This window comes from Athene cunicularia, assembly GCF_003259725.1.
Source record: "Athene cunicularia isolate RWA chromosome Z unlocalized genomic scaffold, athCun1 chrZ_part1, whole genome shotgun sequence".
NCBI classification, from domain to species: domain Eukaryota; kingdom Metazoa; phylum Chordata; class Aves; order Strigiformes; family Strigidae; genus Athene; species Athene cunicularia.
In genome coordinates, this window is record NW_020799142.1 from 27583524 (window position 1) to 27596920 (window position 13397).

Here is a 13397-nt window from a genome sequence, read left to right on the forward strand (position 1 = left end):
TGGTTGCTTGAGATTTTTTTTCTGATAGCTAGGTACTTGATTTGCATCCCTGCTGATAGCAGATTGCACCCTGGAAATGAAGGCTACTTATGCAAGTGCTCTACCTGATGTTCTTACCTGCTATTCTCTTTCAGTATCTTTCACCTGCAGATCTCCAGAGTCTATCCTACCTAAGGCTATTCCTTTTTTTTTATAGGTTTGGCCCTTGATCCTTTCTTTTGCTGAGTGAGTCTTAAAGGCTTAGAACAGGGCTAGAAGTAAAGTCATCAGCACAGAGTATCCAGAAGGTGGCCTGATTCTGGCTTCTCACTGGTTCCTTACTTAACAAAATTACACAGACAGATCATACTTCTCAGGAGCCTTGTGAAGGAAGAAGTCATTTTTAATTCTGTTCAGGAAGCAGCTAGCAATACTTCTCTGACTTCATCGGCATCAGGAATCATTTTTTATCCTGCTGATGTGTTTTTCTGTAAAATATGTTGTTGGACATTGAGCTGTTTTGTCAGGCTTTTAGCCTTTATAAACATTTCATTTCCATTCTTTTGTATTTTTATCTGCCATCCATTTTGTGGTGCTGTTGAGTTCAAAACAAGAACCTTTTTCTCTCAGAATGGATGATGCTTGTGTTCTTGCCTGTGATATGCAATTTGCTGGGGATCTCCATGGAAAACAGTCCAGAGGAGCCCATGTACTCCAACAGCATCATGGCAGCTGTGTTTGGGATGATGCTAATACTTCTCTTGGGGTTTACCATGCTTAATCTTTTACCTTTAGCCTTTCAACTTTAAAGATATATATATATATATCTTGTACTAGGTTAGCACCTACTATAAAGGTATCCATTCTAATCACATCTACAGCGTAGAAGTATAGAAGCAGATAATAGGAAGCCTTCAGCCCATTAACTGTCAAATCAGCATCTTATGGTACAGCAATCCATGTTTGTCTCTTGTTCTTCTGTCTCCCTCATCATTCTATCAGTGTATACACAGAGACTTATCTGAACTTGTTTTCTGATTTCATGTGCAAGGTTCCATCAATCAAAATTATCTGCAATTCCATTATTTCTTTTCTCTATACTTACAGGTACTTTTGTGCACAAATGCAAATTCAGATATTATATTGAGGTTTGCCTTGACATATTGTTTATGGTTACTTAGTCTACAGCTCCAGCTTAGCAGGTCTGAAATTGCCCAGGCCCTCTTGCCCTGTGCAAAGCTTTGTAGGCATAGATAAAAACCTGTTCAAAGCATGTTTCAACTGGTTTCTCTTACAGCTTGAAAAAATATTTCTAATGTTTCTAGTCTTCCTCTTCAATTTTCTCTATGTAGTCCTGGTAGGCATAGAGCTGTTTATATCTTGAATACAGTTGGCTTTATAAATTGCTACCTATTTTTCCAAACAAGCACTCCATGCTATGTTTTTCCTCACAGCTCAGAAATTTGTGGAGATATTTTCAGGACTGCCTCATTGCATCTGTTCTTTCCCTAACACAAGCCTTTATGTGATAGCTATCAAAACTGAAGAAAAGTCACTAGGCTGCTTCTTGTTGAACTCTTGCGTTATTTTCTTAATACCTGAACTGTGATCTCTTAGGGTTGTGATCAATCTCTTTTTGTTTTATTTGAGTGGTTCAGGCAAACCTAGGACTTGCATTCTGGTGTCTGCCTCGATGGGGAATGCCACAGTGCAATGAAGCAGGGAGGGTTTTTTGGGAGGAGAACAGACCATTCCTGCTCTGAGGGCTGTCCACTCTGGTCCATAATCTGGATTTTGAAAAAAAACACCTTGCTCAAATATTAGACTAAAAGAAGTCTTTCTGAGTTTTGTTTGAATCCTGATCTGTTGGGAATCTTTTCCCTATTGTTTATTTTTTGCTAGGCTAAGGAAATCCTAGGTATCTCTGGCTTTAAATCAATAGATTCTAGCTTGCTACCTAGTTTTCACATCTTTGAACTGTCTAGGAGAGGTAATCAGTGTTTCCTATTTCAGGTGACTGCTGATGTTACCAGGGCATCTGTGCTTCACCATAAGATGTCATTCTGATTTTCCTGTGTCTTGCAGAAACATGGGACTGCACAGATACACTGTACTGAAGCACTTTTTTGTTCTGCCTGTTATGAGCTGTTCTTGTTTCTGTTCATTTTCCCCTCTTTTCCATACTTGTTTGTTTTGATTAATTTCTAATGCTGTGCCTATCTACTAACATCACCTGCTTTTCACCTGTCTGGCTCCCTCATTCTTACTGTACAATAATGCTGACCATGAGCTGTCACTTTTACCTGGGTTTAGATAGGTATTTGAAAGCATCTCCTTTCAGCGTTTAAAGGCTGGGCTTTGTGTTAGAATGAGACAATTAACAGGCCAAGAGAACTGCAGTGGCATTGTTGCAAAAAGAGGTGGAGTTGTATGAGAAGCAGACTACTGCAGTAGCTGTGTGCATGTGGATGAAATGCAGCCCTGGTTTGCAGCTGTGTTGAACTAATGTAGATGCTTCTGTGTTAACTTTTATTTTTGTCTGTTTTAGCATCACCTAACAGTAGCGATAATTCGGAACCCACGTTTTCCTCTTACCTAATATTGCTTCTTTATAATGAAAGTCAGCCTTCAAAATTTGAAGAGGCATTCTGGTGGTAGTGAAATAAAATTGCTGGGAAGATGGTGGTGAGATGATTTAAGACAGAACTCTCATGGAGTCAATAATCAGTAACTGGAACATGGAGCTTCCTTTTTTTGTGAGATAAAGTTAATTCCATTTGAAAAGATACTTAAGGTGACATGAATTGAATTATTCAAACTGGCCTTCTCAGCATTAACTCTAGGTTAATATCTCATGATGCCTCTGGTTTCATTACAGGAGTTTTAAGTACATAACTTTTTATAATAAATTCAATACCTAGAAGCCGAATTGAAATTGGTTTACCTTCTACCAACCCATAAAAAGAAGCATTAATTGTAAAGCGAATATTAAAGTGGTCACTAAAGTTGACTCAGACAGATTCAAAGAGATAGCTCTTGTGTAAAGGAAGTGAAGAGCTCTACTGAACAATAGGCTTCTGCCCTGATGTTAATAGAAATTACCATCTGTATTAAAATGCAGTTAAACTTCCTCTACCTAAAAATGGCTTTTGGTTGTTCTTTCTGCAGGTCTCAAATGTTCAGTCTTTGCCATTTTCAGAAGCTTTACAGAGTTGTAAAGAAAATTGCCCTTGTTCTAGGTAATCAGGTCTGACCTAGTTGGTCGCCTCTTCATTGTCATATCAGACAGCGGCAAGATTCCAGTTTATTTTGGCCCCAGTATAGGGTAGGTCTTGAGTCACAAAAGTTGGACAGGTGGCTGAGTTTCTGCAAGACTGGGATTCTTGAACTACTTTGCCTAAAAGAATGATAATACCTGTAGTCTCAGCGTTGCCTTGTTTAATGTTAATCTTTGAATTTACAAGTACAGCTGGCAGGTTTTGTTTCTTGTGGAAGACTACCAACACATCTGCTAATTCCTTTGATTTACATAGATTCTCCTTGTGTATGTGTTTTAAGCTTCCATTCTTCCCCCTGTGTAGAAATGACACAGATATGGGGTGGGATTGTAGACAAAGGATTATCAAGAATTTATTTTCAATAGGATAGCTGCTCTCCCTTTTCTTGTGTATAACGTCATCTGCCTCCTGTTTGGTGTTTATATTTCGGTAATGCCAGAGGCCCTCTTCAGGAGCGAGGTACTGCTGCATACTAAGAACTGTGCAAGCATACTGAAAGGCAGGTCTGCTTTGGGAAGACTGTAAAATCTGAAGAAGAGTAACTTTTGGGGGAGGCTAATTTTTTTTTTTTTACTTTGTTACTATTTCTTTTGACTCACTTGTTCATTTTAAAAATTGTTGACACAGTTGTGGTGTCATTTCATGGTAAAGTCCAAAGGAAGACTTTACCTGCAAGGACTAGAAAGCCTTGCTTTCTTTTCATGTCAGTGACTAAAATTCTTGGCCATATCATTGTCATTTTTTGCCTTAATAAGGGTGATTACATACTAAAGCTTCAAACATTGGTTATTTGATTTTTTTATTTTTTTTTTCCTCTGAAAAGGACAGCAAAACGAGTCAATCTTCAGAAGCCTTTCCTTTCTGATTGTCCTGAAACTTTTGCATTCTTCTTTTTTTCAACATAGGTCACCTTTAAACAGATTCTTAGCTTGCTTAAAGGAAAAAAAAAATTCTACTTATGCAAAGGGTTGTGAATGCTATAAATTAAACCTGTGTGATAGAATTGACTTTGTCTGTTTACCCAGCTGTATGGGAACAATGGATGAGCCCATCTGAAAGATACTTGAGAACTGGGATAATAAATTAAGACCTAATTTGACTGGGCACCCAAGGGTATTGGAATAATTTTACAAGGCCAGACAGAGCCAGTTTTAGTGTGAGTAAATATAGGGAATAGCCTTGCCTTACCTATGTTACTTTCGGAAAATCCTCTGATCTCTCTCTGTGCCTCTCTTATCTGTAAAAGGGAGATAATGTTTCTGTCCTTATTCTTTCTGTTTTCTACTCAGAATGTCAGGTTTTGGGTGCTTCTTCATGTGTGTTCAAAGTGATTAGCAATGATATTTCAAACTTAAGGTGGTCTGGAGTAAACTACCTTGTAACAGGATGAAGAAAAATAATGTTTTTTCCTTTAACCTCTAGGTTACTAGGTTGTAGTTAATTTACTTGTCTTTTCTAAAAAGTACTAACACCAAACAGCAATGCAGATAGACATAAATATTTAAAAGAAAAGGAAACATCAGTGTTGAAATATCTGCGTATTGCTAGCATTCACAACAGAACTCCTCCTGCACTCAATCCTCTGGAAATGTGTGCCACAGTAGAACCTGTTGGCTTGCATAAAAGTCCCATCTACTTGCATGCTGTGAATGATGCTGTATTCGTGGTGATAAGCACTTCAATCTCAGCTCACTGCTTAAGTGAGGGAGGTCTGAGCAGTTCACTGCTTAACTGAAATCTATGCTAGTTCACCCTCTCTTTGTTCTGTTGTCTTTAATCAGCCTTGTCTTTAGTCTCTTTAGGGTCTTTTGATTTTCTTTTTCTCTGAAGATGCCTCTTTTGGTTTCATTCACTTGGTTTTAAACACTGTCACTCCTATGGAAGTCTTTTTGTTAGGTGGACACTCATCTCTGGTATGTATTTTTCTATTGAGAGATAAATCTGGAAATAAGACAGTTCCTTTCCAGCAAAACATTCTCTTGGCCCTGTAGACTTCTGGTGCTGTTATGAGAATTTAAGAAATTCGTAGCAGGACTGCCTGTGCTTGGAAGCACTTTATAAACTCTTACATCAGATATTGCAATTTCTTCAGTATAACCTTTGTAGTGGCTCTTAGGAGACAGCACTATGACCATACACACCAGCACCCTCTCAATCTCCCTTTGAAGTGAAAGAAGGCTTCTTCAGTGAAAGCAAGGCTTCATAAGACTGCATTTACAGTCAACGATTTTATATTTTGCTACAGACCTTGAGGAAGAAAACTTCTGTTCTACCCTTTACTTTGTGGAGTTACCTGTTTACTTGACAGCCATTAGGAGTGCAGACTTCCCAGCTGCCTATATGTATGCTGGTACTTTTAGCTGTGTAGTCCATTTGACCTGTGCATATTCCCTTTGCTTCTGCTGTCCTTGGCCTTTTTCAGAAGAGAAAACTTTAGAAAATCAGTTTCTTGTGTACTTCCAACCTCCTTGATTCATCAGTTCCTGGTAACAGACTTCTTGGATTCCTCTAAGTATATCAAGATTACGTTCCGAAGTTCCTGACTTGTTGAAAACCAGTGCTGGAGACTTTCAAAGCCTAACTGTACAAGCAACCTCGTGTAACTTTGAAGGTGGCCTTGTTTTGGTGAGGTTTGGACCAGGTAACTAACAGAGTTCCCATCCAACCTGAACTTTCTGGTGGTTCTGTTCTGTATTCTCTCTTCATGAACTGTTCAAGAGACATCATCCTGTGAGAACCTGTTCTGGTAAAAAGTGAAACTGTTTCTGGGTCAGTAGCAATAGTCGAACAGCTTGACTCTTATTTCTTAAAGTGGAAATGGTTAGAGTTTCTGTATCTTGCTGTTGAAACAAATAGAGGCTCTAGACTAATCTGAGACTTCATAAACTAAGTACATTCATTCATCAGTTTAAATTCCAGATAGCGTAATATTAGTGCTTGTTATACTGAAAGATAACAGAGCACACATTTTTATGTGTTCATCAGATTGTTTAATTGTAAGTGTCTTTATTTAATGAAATTCAGGTGATTATCAGTTCAGGGCACTATAGGTTGGTCTTTGTATGACAGAAAGATTTTTTTTATGAGAGCCAGGGCTGTAATTTTCTTTCAGCTATGAAGGTGGGAATTCGTTATCTGTCTGTACCAGGATGATTGCCTGCAGAAATATCTCAGAGTTAGTTCTGAATACCCTAAGATTTAGCTTGAGTTTTTTGTTTCGAGCTGCAAAAAGTTCAAACTTAAAGTTTTTCTGATGCACAATTTGCCATTTGAAGTTTATGAGGAGTCTCCTCCTGGGATTTTATTCACCACAGGACAAATTTGTATATTTCTTGAGACAACTAGACTCATTTCTCTATATAAGCAGAATATATCTAGTGAGGTGGCATGAGCACAGACCGTGCATCTGCGGCATTTATTGCAAGACAGCATACATTTTGCATGTGATTATGGTTTAGAACCGCCTGGTTACCTGTCTCTGATCCAGTGAATGCATTAAATATCATCGCATAACAATTTTGGTTGCCATCTATTCATGTCAGATGCCAGAAAATGTCTGAAATATCCCACTTTCAGATGTATAGTAATACACATTTCTCTTCATTGTGGAAATTAGCTCTCATGATTTCAGAGCTTGGAGCGTGGGTAGAAACAGGCCATGCAGACATTCAGGACTGTCATGTGCCAATGATGATTCATGGTACCATCAACACAAACAGTGATACATGAGTTTCTCTTGTCAGTGCAAGAAAATTGTCAATCTGAAACCAAAGTAGTGAAAGGTAACCACACAGTTACATGTTTTCTCAGACTGGCTGAGCTACTTCCTAATATTTAGAGTAGGGGAAAGCAAATGATGTCCTCTGATCTATCTCATAAGTCTGGATTACCTTGAGGTCGGTCTCTGCCTTGAAAGAAATTTCTAGTCAATCTGTAATAGATACATTTGCCTCCCTGTTACATCTTTCCCCATCTGTTCTGTTCTCTATAAGCAGCAGCAATCCTGTTGCCTGGAGCAGGCCAAACAGATTTTCAGGATGTCTTCTGTTTTCTGTTGTGTAACTTCACAAACTCCTCTTACTCTCTGGAGTTGGGTTATGAATATCAGTACTTTAGTTGAGGACTGTCAGATGAATGTCTCTGCTCTAAAATTTCAAAGGGCTTCTCACAAAGAAGTAAGGACCTTGGTGCCTGTTATGGCTAGGTCAGGACCCACTCTTGTGGGATAATGTCACTCTTAAACCTCAGCAGAAAAGCTTCTACTCACAGACATATTGAGGACATCAGTTGTCAGGAACCATTTATGTTCATGGTTACAGAAAATGAGACTGAAAATTTTAATAGTGATCTTGTCTCATTAAATGAGTGTGTGAGATTGAAGGTAGAACATCCTGTGAGCAACTCGGGTTGCTCTCTGGATTTCAAGTAACAGCTGTGGAGACCACTTACTTTCCTGAGATCCATAATTTCATCACGTAAAGCACAACACTCCACAGCTTCTTGGCGCAGCTCTTCCTTTTGGATACTTATCCTTCAAGTGCTTGTTCAGTTAGGCACTCTGTGACTCCTAGCGATTTGTGGTTTTGGAGTATTTGATAGTGTCCATTGTAATGAGTGTGTACATTAAGGCATGGGGTTAAAAGAGACAGAAAGAACAGTTATTTTGATCTGTAACTTTTGCGTTAAGTATGAGTACACTGCCTTGGAGTCCCTAGAGGTTTTGAGGCTGAGAGGAACAGAGGACCTGGGATGCAGTGTTGTTCAGGGAGCAGCATGCATGTCCATATATGGGGGAAGGACTTACTTCTGACCAGTGCTGCTAATGCAGAAATCCTCCTGTTCTGTGTGCCTGGGTGCATGTGCAACCATCATGTGAATGTATAGACAGACTGACTTGTAAGTAACCTCTTGTTTTTCAAACCAATATGTAGCACCTGGTGAAGACACAAACCTATGGCTGAAACACCAGCACAAGTTCAGCATTCACACTTGAATTGATATACATGTAAGCAAGCTTTGAATATAATACTGTCTCTGGTTGTGAAACTATTATTTTCCACGTTTTCTAAGGCTTAACACAGAAATGTGTGCCAATTTGATTTTTTTTTTAAAATTTATTTTTAACTTGAACATTTTAGTTAATCAAGATTTCAGCCTTTTGGAACATTATCTTAGATGCTTTGTGTAGATTCTAAAGCTTCAGGTAAAATCAGAGCTAATGGTAGGTGTGGAGGAAGTCCTTTCTACTTGAGCAAATGAGAGTTCAGACACATACAGAAAGGTCTTTAAATATTTAGGCCTTTGTTTTTCATTTCATCCATGGGAATGTCATTAAAGGGACATGAGAAGTTTTGATTAATATTTTTCATTACTTGTGCTGACCATGAGAATTCTGCATACAAGTGGGCTACTGGGACTGCTGCTATGGTCTACCAGGTAAGTGAGGGCTGGCAAGCCGATGAATTGGGATCTAATTCTGTTCTGTTACTGTCTTGCCATCAAGTTATTTAATTGCTTTCTGGCTTAGTTTCTTGCTTTTTAAATAGAAGATGATGCCCACTGTTTGTTGGAGCATGTAAGCTCACTGAATTTAAAATGTTATGTAAATGCAAAGATGAATTGTTGGTCTAGTTATAAGACACTGTAAGGGGAGTCCAATTGGTGTGGGACTCCTCTCTGTGTAAGTTAATTCTTGTAAAAAGGTAGTCTTTTTACCTGCACTAGGTTAGAAAGAACAAGTACTCAGGTTGGGAGAAAACCCTCTGATGCTGTATGACACAAGGCAGATATACATATGTTTCATTTCACGGGCATGTTTATTCATCAGAGGTAAAAAGGGTTGTGTCATCTGAAGTAAAGAGTCTACACTTCTGTAAGTAAAACATGAGAAAAAGAATACACTAGAGTCTTGTATTAGCTAGACTATGCATTCTTATTATCTGGTTCTTTAAGCAGTAATTTTATTGCAGGGGTTTATCCAAATGTAACAACATGCTTATTTAAGGCTAAGTAAATGTAGAGGACTACAGATTTGCTTAAAAAAAGTATTTCAAAACTTGTAGATTTTTTTGTATTTTGTAGTGCTTTGTCAGTCAGGCCATGTAACTCAGTGAACACTAACATATTGGGAAGTTTCTCCCTGATTCCTTCTTTCTAAGAATGTGTGTGATAGGACCCTCAATCACTCTTGAGTCCCTCTGTAGAAAGCAAGAGTGGAAGCACAAGGCACCTCCAGAAGGTTACTCAAATCCAGCTGGTGATGCAGTTTAGAAGAATCTGGGCATCTTCTTTCTGAAGTTGTTGTTATTTTATCAATTATCACGATACTGCTTTTATTTTTTTCATGAATGATTAGATGGCATCATCACTAAGATGATAAACACTGAACGCAAAGTGTACAATCCTAAGTAATAAGTAAGACCATGTTTTTCTTGGTGTGGCTTGTTGATTTTCAGACATACTATTTATGCTGTTTACATGCTGAACTAATCCCTTGTGTTAAAATTAGTAAATATTCTAAGTATTCCTTTTAATTTGTCTTCAACCTTTTAGGCTTGTAAGTCTAAACTTCTTTGTGAGAGCACGTGCCAGGCTGCCCAACAGACCCAGCAAAACCAGGTATGTTCATTATGCCCTTTTGACTTTTTCCATAATAGGAGAAAGATGATAGATTGAAATAAGAGATGAATACTTCTGTTGTAACAAACTAATAAGAAGGAGTTTAAGGATATTATGGAAATGTTTTGAAATGTCAAACACTGTAAAATGGGGGGGGCTGGTCACTTTTTTTTAGATGAACAAAAGCCCAGGAAAAATCTCTCTTATCCATTGAAGGTTCTGGTGAAACCACCGATTTTTTTTTCCTCAGTGAAGCAGTATTTCTGTATCATGGTTCAACAGACAGGATGACTTGAGACACTTGGATGGGAGCTAACATGGGACTTTCCAGCCATCATGGTAGATGAGCGATTTCACAGTGGTGGTGGGGGGGGAAAAAGTGCATACTACTTTCTTCTGGGAGCAAATGAGGCTCAATTATTTGGGTGGCAGATGCTGCCTGAAGTAGGAAACATCTTGCGATCTATGCTAGTAAATGTGATTCAGTGTAAGACCAGAAAGTTGCTGGTACATGTGACAGCCCCTCTGGGGCCAGAGGCTGCTGGCCTCTTGGTGCCTGCATGAAGCCTGACACAGAGCTGGGAGGTGCTACCGCCAGCACAACCATCACTGCCATGGAATGAGAAAATTTCCTTTCTGTGATGGTCATATTCAAGTAATGAATACTTAGACACCCCTAACAGAAAGCTGTTCCTCCCAGAAAGTGGTCCTCACAGTTACGGTTTTTACATGTATTTATCCCTTTTCACAAAGGGGCAATTAAACTCCCATAAGTCTGCCAAATTTATTACATTCTGTCTACTTAAATATTTCCTGTCATTTCAGTTGAATGTGGCATTTTCCGGTTCTTTTTATCTTGCAACTGTTTAACTGTCACACGTTCTCTCTGAGCTGGCTAAATGTCGAGGGTGGAATAAATTATTACTCACATACTGTTATTTGTACAACTGTAGTATTTGGGTTGGGGACCAGTAACCTCTTGTGCTAGGTAGGCATCTGAATCTGAATGATGGTCACTTTTCCAAAGAAGTCACGATGTCAGTGTGTTGAAGCATTTTTTTAAAACCAGTTGGAGATGAAACCTGCTTTAAAGATAAATGGAGGATGATTATATTGAGTATTACTTACTGATATATATTTCTTGCATAAATTTGATTTTCTATTTGCATTCCTTCCTGAAAATGCCATTGTTAATAGAGTTCTGACATCTTATTTCCCTTATTACTGTCTCAGTAGCATTTTATTTCTGATGTTTTAATAACTCAATGTAGACTGAAAGGATAAAACTGAGGGAATTGACTGAAGTAATTAGACCCTGATTTGTCTGGCTGTCCAGTGCCTGACAAACATGTCTTTGACATAAACAGAATAAAACATTTTTGCCATTAGCCACTTACAAATAGCTATTTTGGCAGAGCTTTGAAACTATTCAATTCTCAGGGCATATTGTGCTGGGTAAGGCACCAATTCAGGGTTCTTCTTTTGCTGTTGTGACTCCTCCTTCCTGTCTGTGTTGAAGTAGAGTCATATTTAGTAGCTTCACAAAAACTCAAAAGCAGTTAGTGCAGTTATCACCCTAACAAACTGAGTATTTCTGAGAAAGTGGAAATGTTCCCATTTCAATTTCTGGTTAATGACACACTTGAGTATGGGATCTGAAATGGCAGTCTTTGTATTTTCAAACCTGTAGAAACTTGAATAAAGCTTATACATAAGAGCAATCAACTCTGATAGCAGTAGGCTAAATATTGGTTTCTGAAAATAAATTTTATATGAATCTATTCTCCAGACAATTTGACTTTTAAATGTTTAAAAATGTGACATCTTTATATAAGTGAATACATATTGAGGCAGGAGCTATAAAAGCTTGAAGTTTCCATGCATCACCTACTTTTCACTATCACCTGTTAAACAGCACAACTAGATACAATGCAGGCTTTACTACTTTCCATTGCAATAATTTACTGCCCTTCTGACCTATAAACAGATAACCGTTAGCATGACTTGATACTGTTAGATGTTTGGATACATTCTCGAAGGTAATTCATGGTTTTAAATATTGTATGTGTGAAAGGTTTTATAACCCAGCATTTGGAAAACGGCAGCATTACATTTCCTTGAGCAGTGTTCTGGGAGTAATGATTTGTCACTGCAGCCCTGTTACAGTGCTTCCTGAGCAAGCATCCTCTCCTCTCGCCTCCTCCCAGAATGCTGTATCCTTTTGTAAGGACCATGGAAAAATTCATGCAGCACCTTCCTCTTTGTCAGTGCTTTCCTAAAGGATGACTTCACTACAGTCTGCATGCAGAAAGTTTTCAGTGACCTCACTTATTGATTTACACTTAAAACTTCATTGCAGAAAGGGGAGGGATGCTCCATTAGAGAATTTGGGAGTGAATGTAAGTGGATTCTTCTCCTGCATCTACTACTGACTCACTGTGTGACCTTTGGATAATTACTTCAGCTTTCTGTGCCTAAGTTCACTATTTGTACAGTGATGTTAACAGTTCTTCCTACCAATGTTTGTAAAGCTTTCCAAGTTCTGTGCACGAAAACCACAAGTACAAAGCATTATCATGATTCATAATGGCATTACTCCTTTGCACCGAAGTCCTCTATCGAAATAAGCACAGTTGTGCTGGAGTTAAGAGTGGTGAGTCAAGTCTGTTAATTTTTCTCTACTTTTGAGATATAAAATAGCTGTAAGAAGTGCTCATGCAAAATGGCAAACCACTTAAATGCCAACGGGATTGTTAGTCTCAGACTGCTGCTTTTGAATGCTGCTTTTCCTTTTGATCAGAAATAATCCCAAGAACCTCAGATGAGAACCTGAGTTTTCACATCTCAGTAAACTGAGTGCAGTAATGTGCCTGAATTGTGGAGTAATGTGCCTGTTCATGGAAATCAAAGTATTAGTGCCAGGTAGTGGTGCTGGCTAGGTCGTGAGCTAATGACCAGTGACTACTTGGTAAGATCCACCCCATTATTGTTCCAATTAGTTGTTCAGAGAGGGTAGGAGCAGTGGAACTAATCCTGAAGCATGCTGGCTGAAAGGGGAGTTCCCTTTAAAGAAGAGTGCATGGAATAATCTTGAGTGACTTGCTAAAGACTCAATATGTTAGTGAGACCTGAGGAGCTTAATCCTCATTTCTTTTATTAATTTAATTTTTAAAACTTGTTTTGGGACATAAGTGAGAAGAGGGCTAACAGCGGTTGGCAAATAACTTACTCTATAAGCTAATATAGATAATGATTGAAGCAGAAGACCTCTGACATTTACATAATGTTTAACTAGAGCACTCATAACTTGTTTGTTGTGGAAGTCATTATCTGGAGATTAACAGTAAATGGGGGAAATGGGAATATAAAACTAAAACGAGAAAAATACAGGGTAAAAATAGGAGATGTGTTCAAGCAGAGGAGTGAGGAGAAGATGTAGCCATGCTCTCTTGATGATATTTATGGACTATGATAATGATATCTCAGTAGATAGTCCCAGGAGAAAAAGAATTCATCCAGATT

General features: G+C 38.4%; 1 protein-coding gene across 3 annotated transcripts in view; it reads left to right on the plus strand.

Moving 5' to 3' along the window:
* Positions 1–13397, plus strand: part of LOC113489736 (protein hinderin-like) — a 140333-nt gene that overhangs the window by 36830 nt on the left and 90106 nt on the right. For 2 of the 3 annotated variants that reach the window (XM_026865749.1, XM_026865748.1), the window contains one exon: positions 9810–9875. In XM_026865749.1, the coding sequence (XP_026721550.1) occupies positions 9810–9875 (66 nt within the window). Of the gene's footprint in view, positions 1–8078; positions 8263–8645; positions 8694–9809; positions 9876–13397 lie in introns of those variants that run through there. The other variant, XM_026865750.1, reaches the window with a different exon arrangement.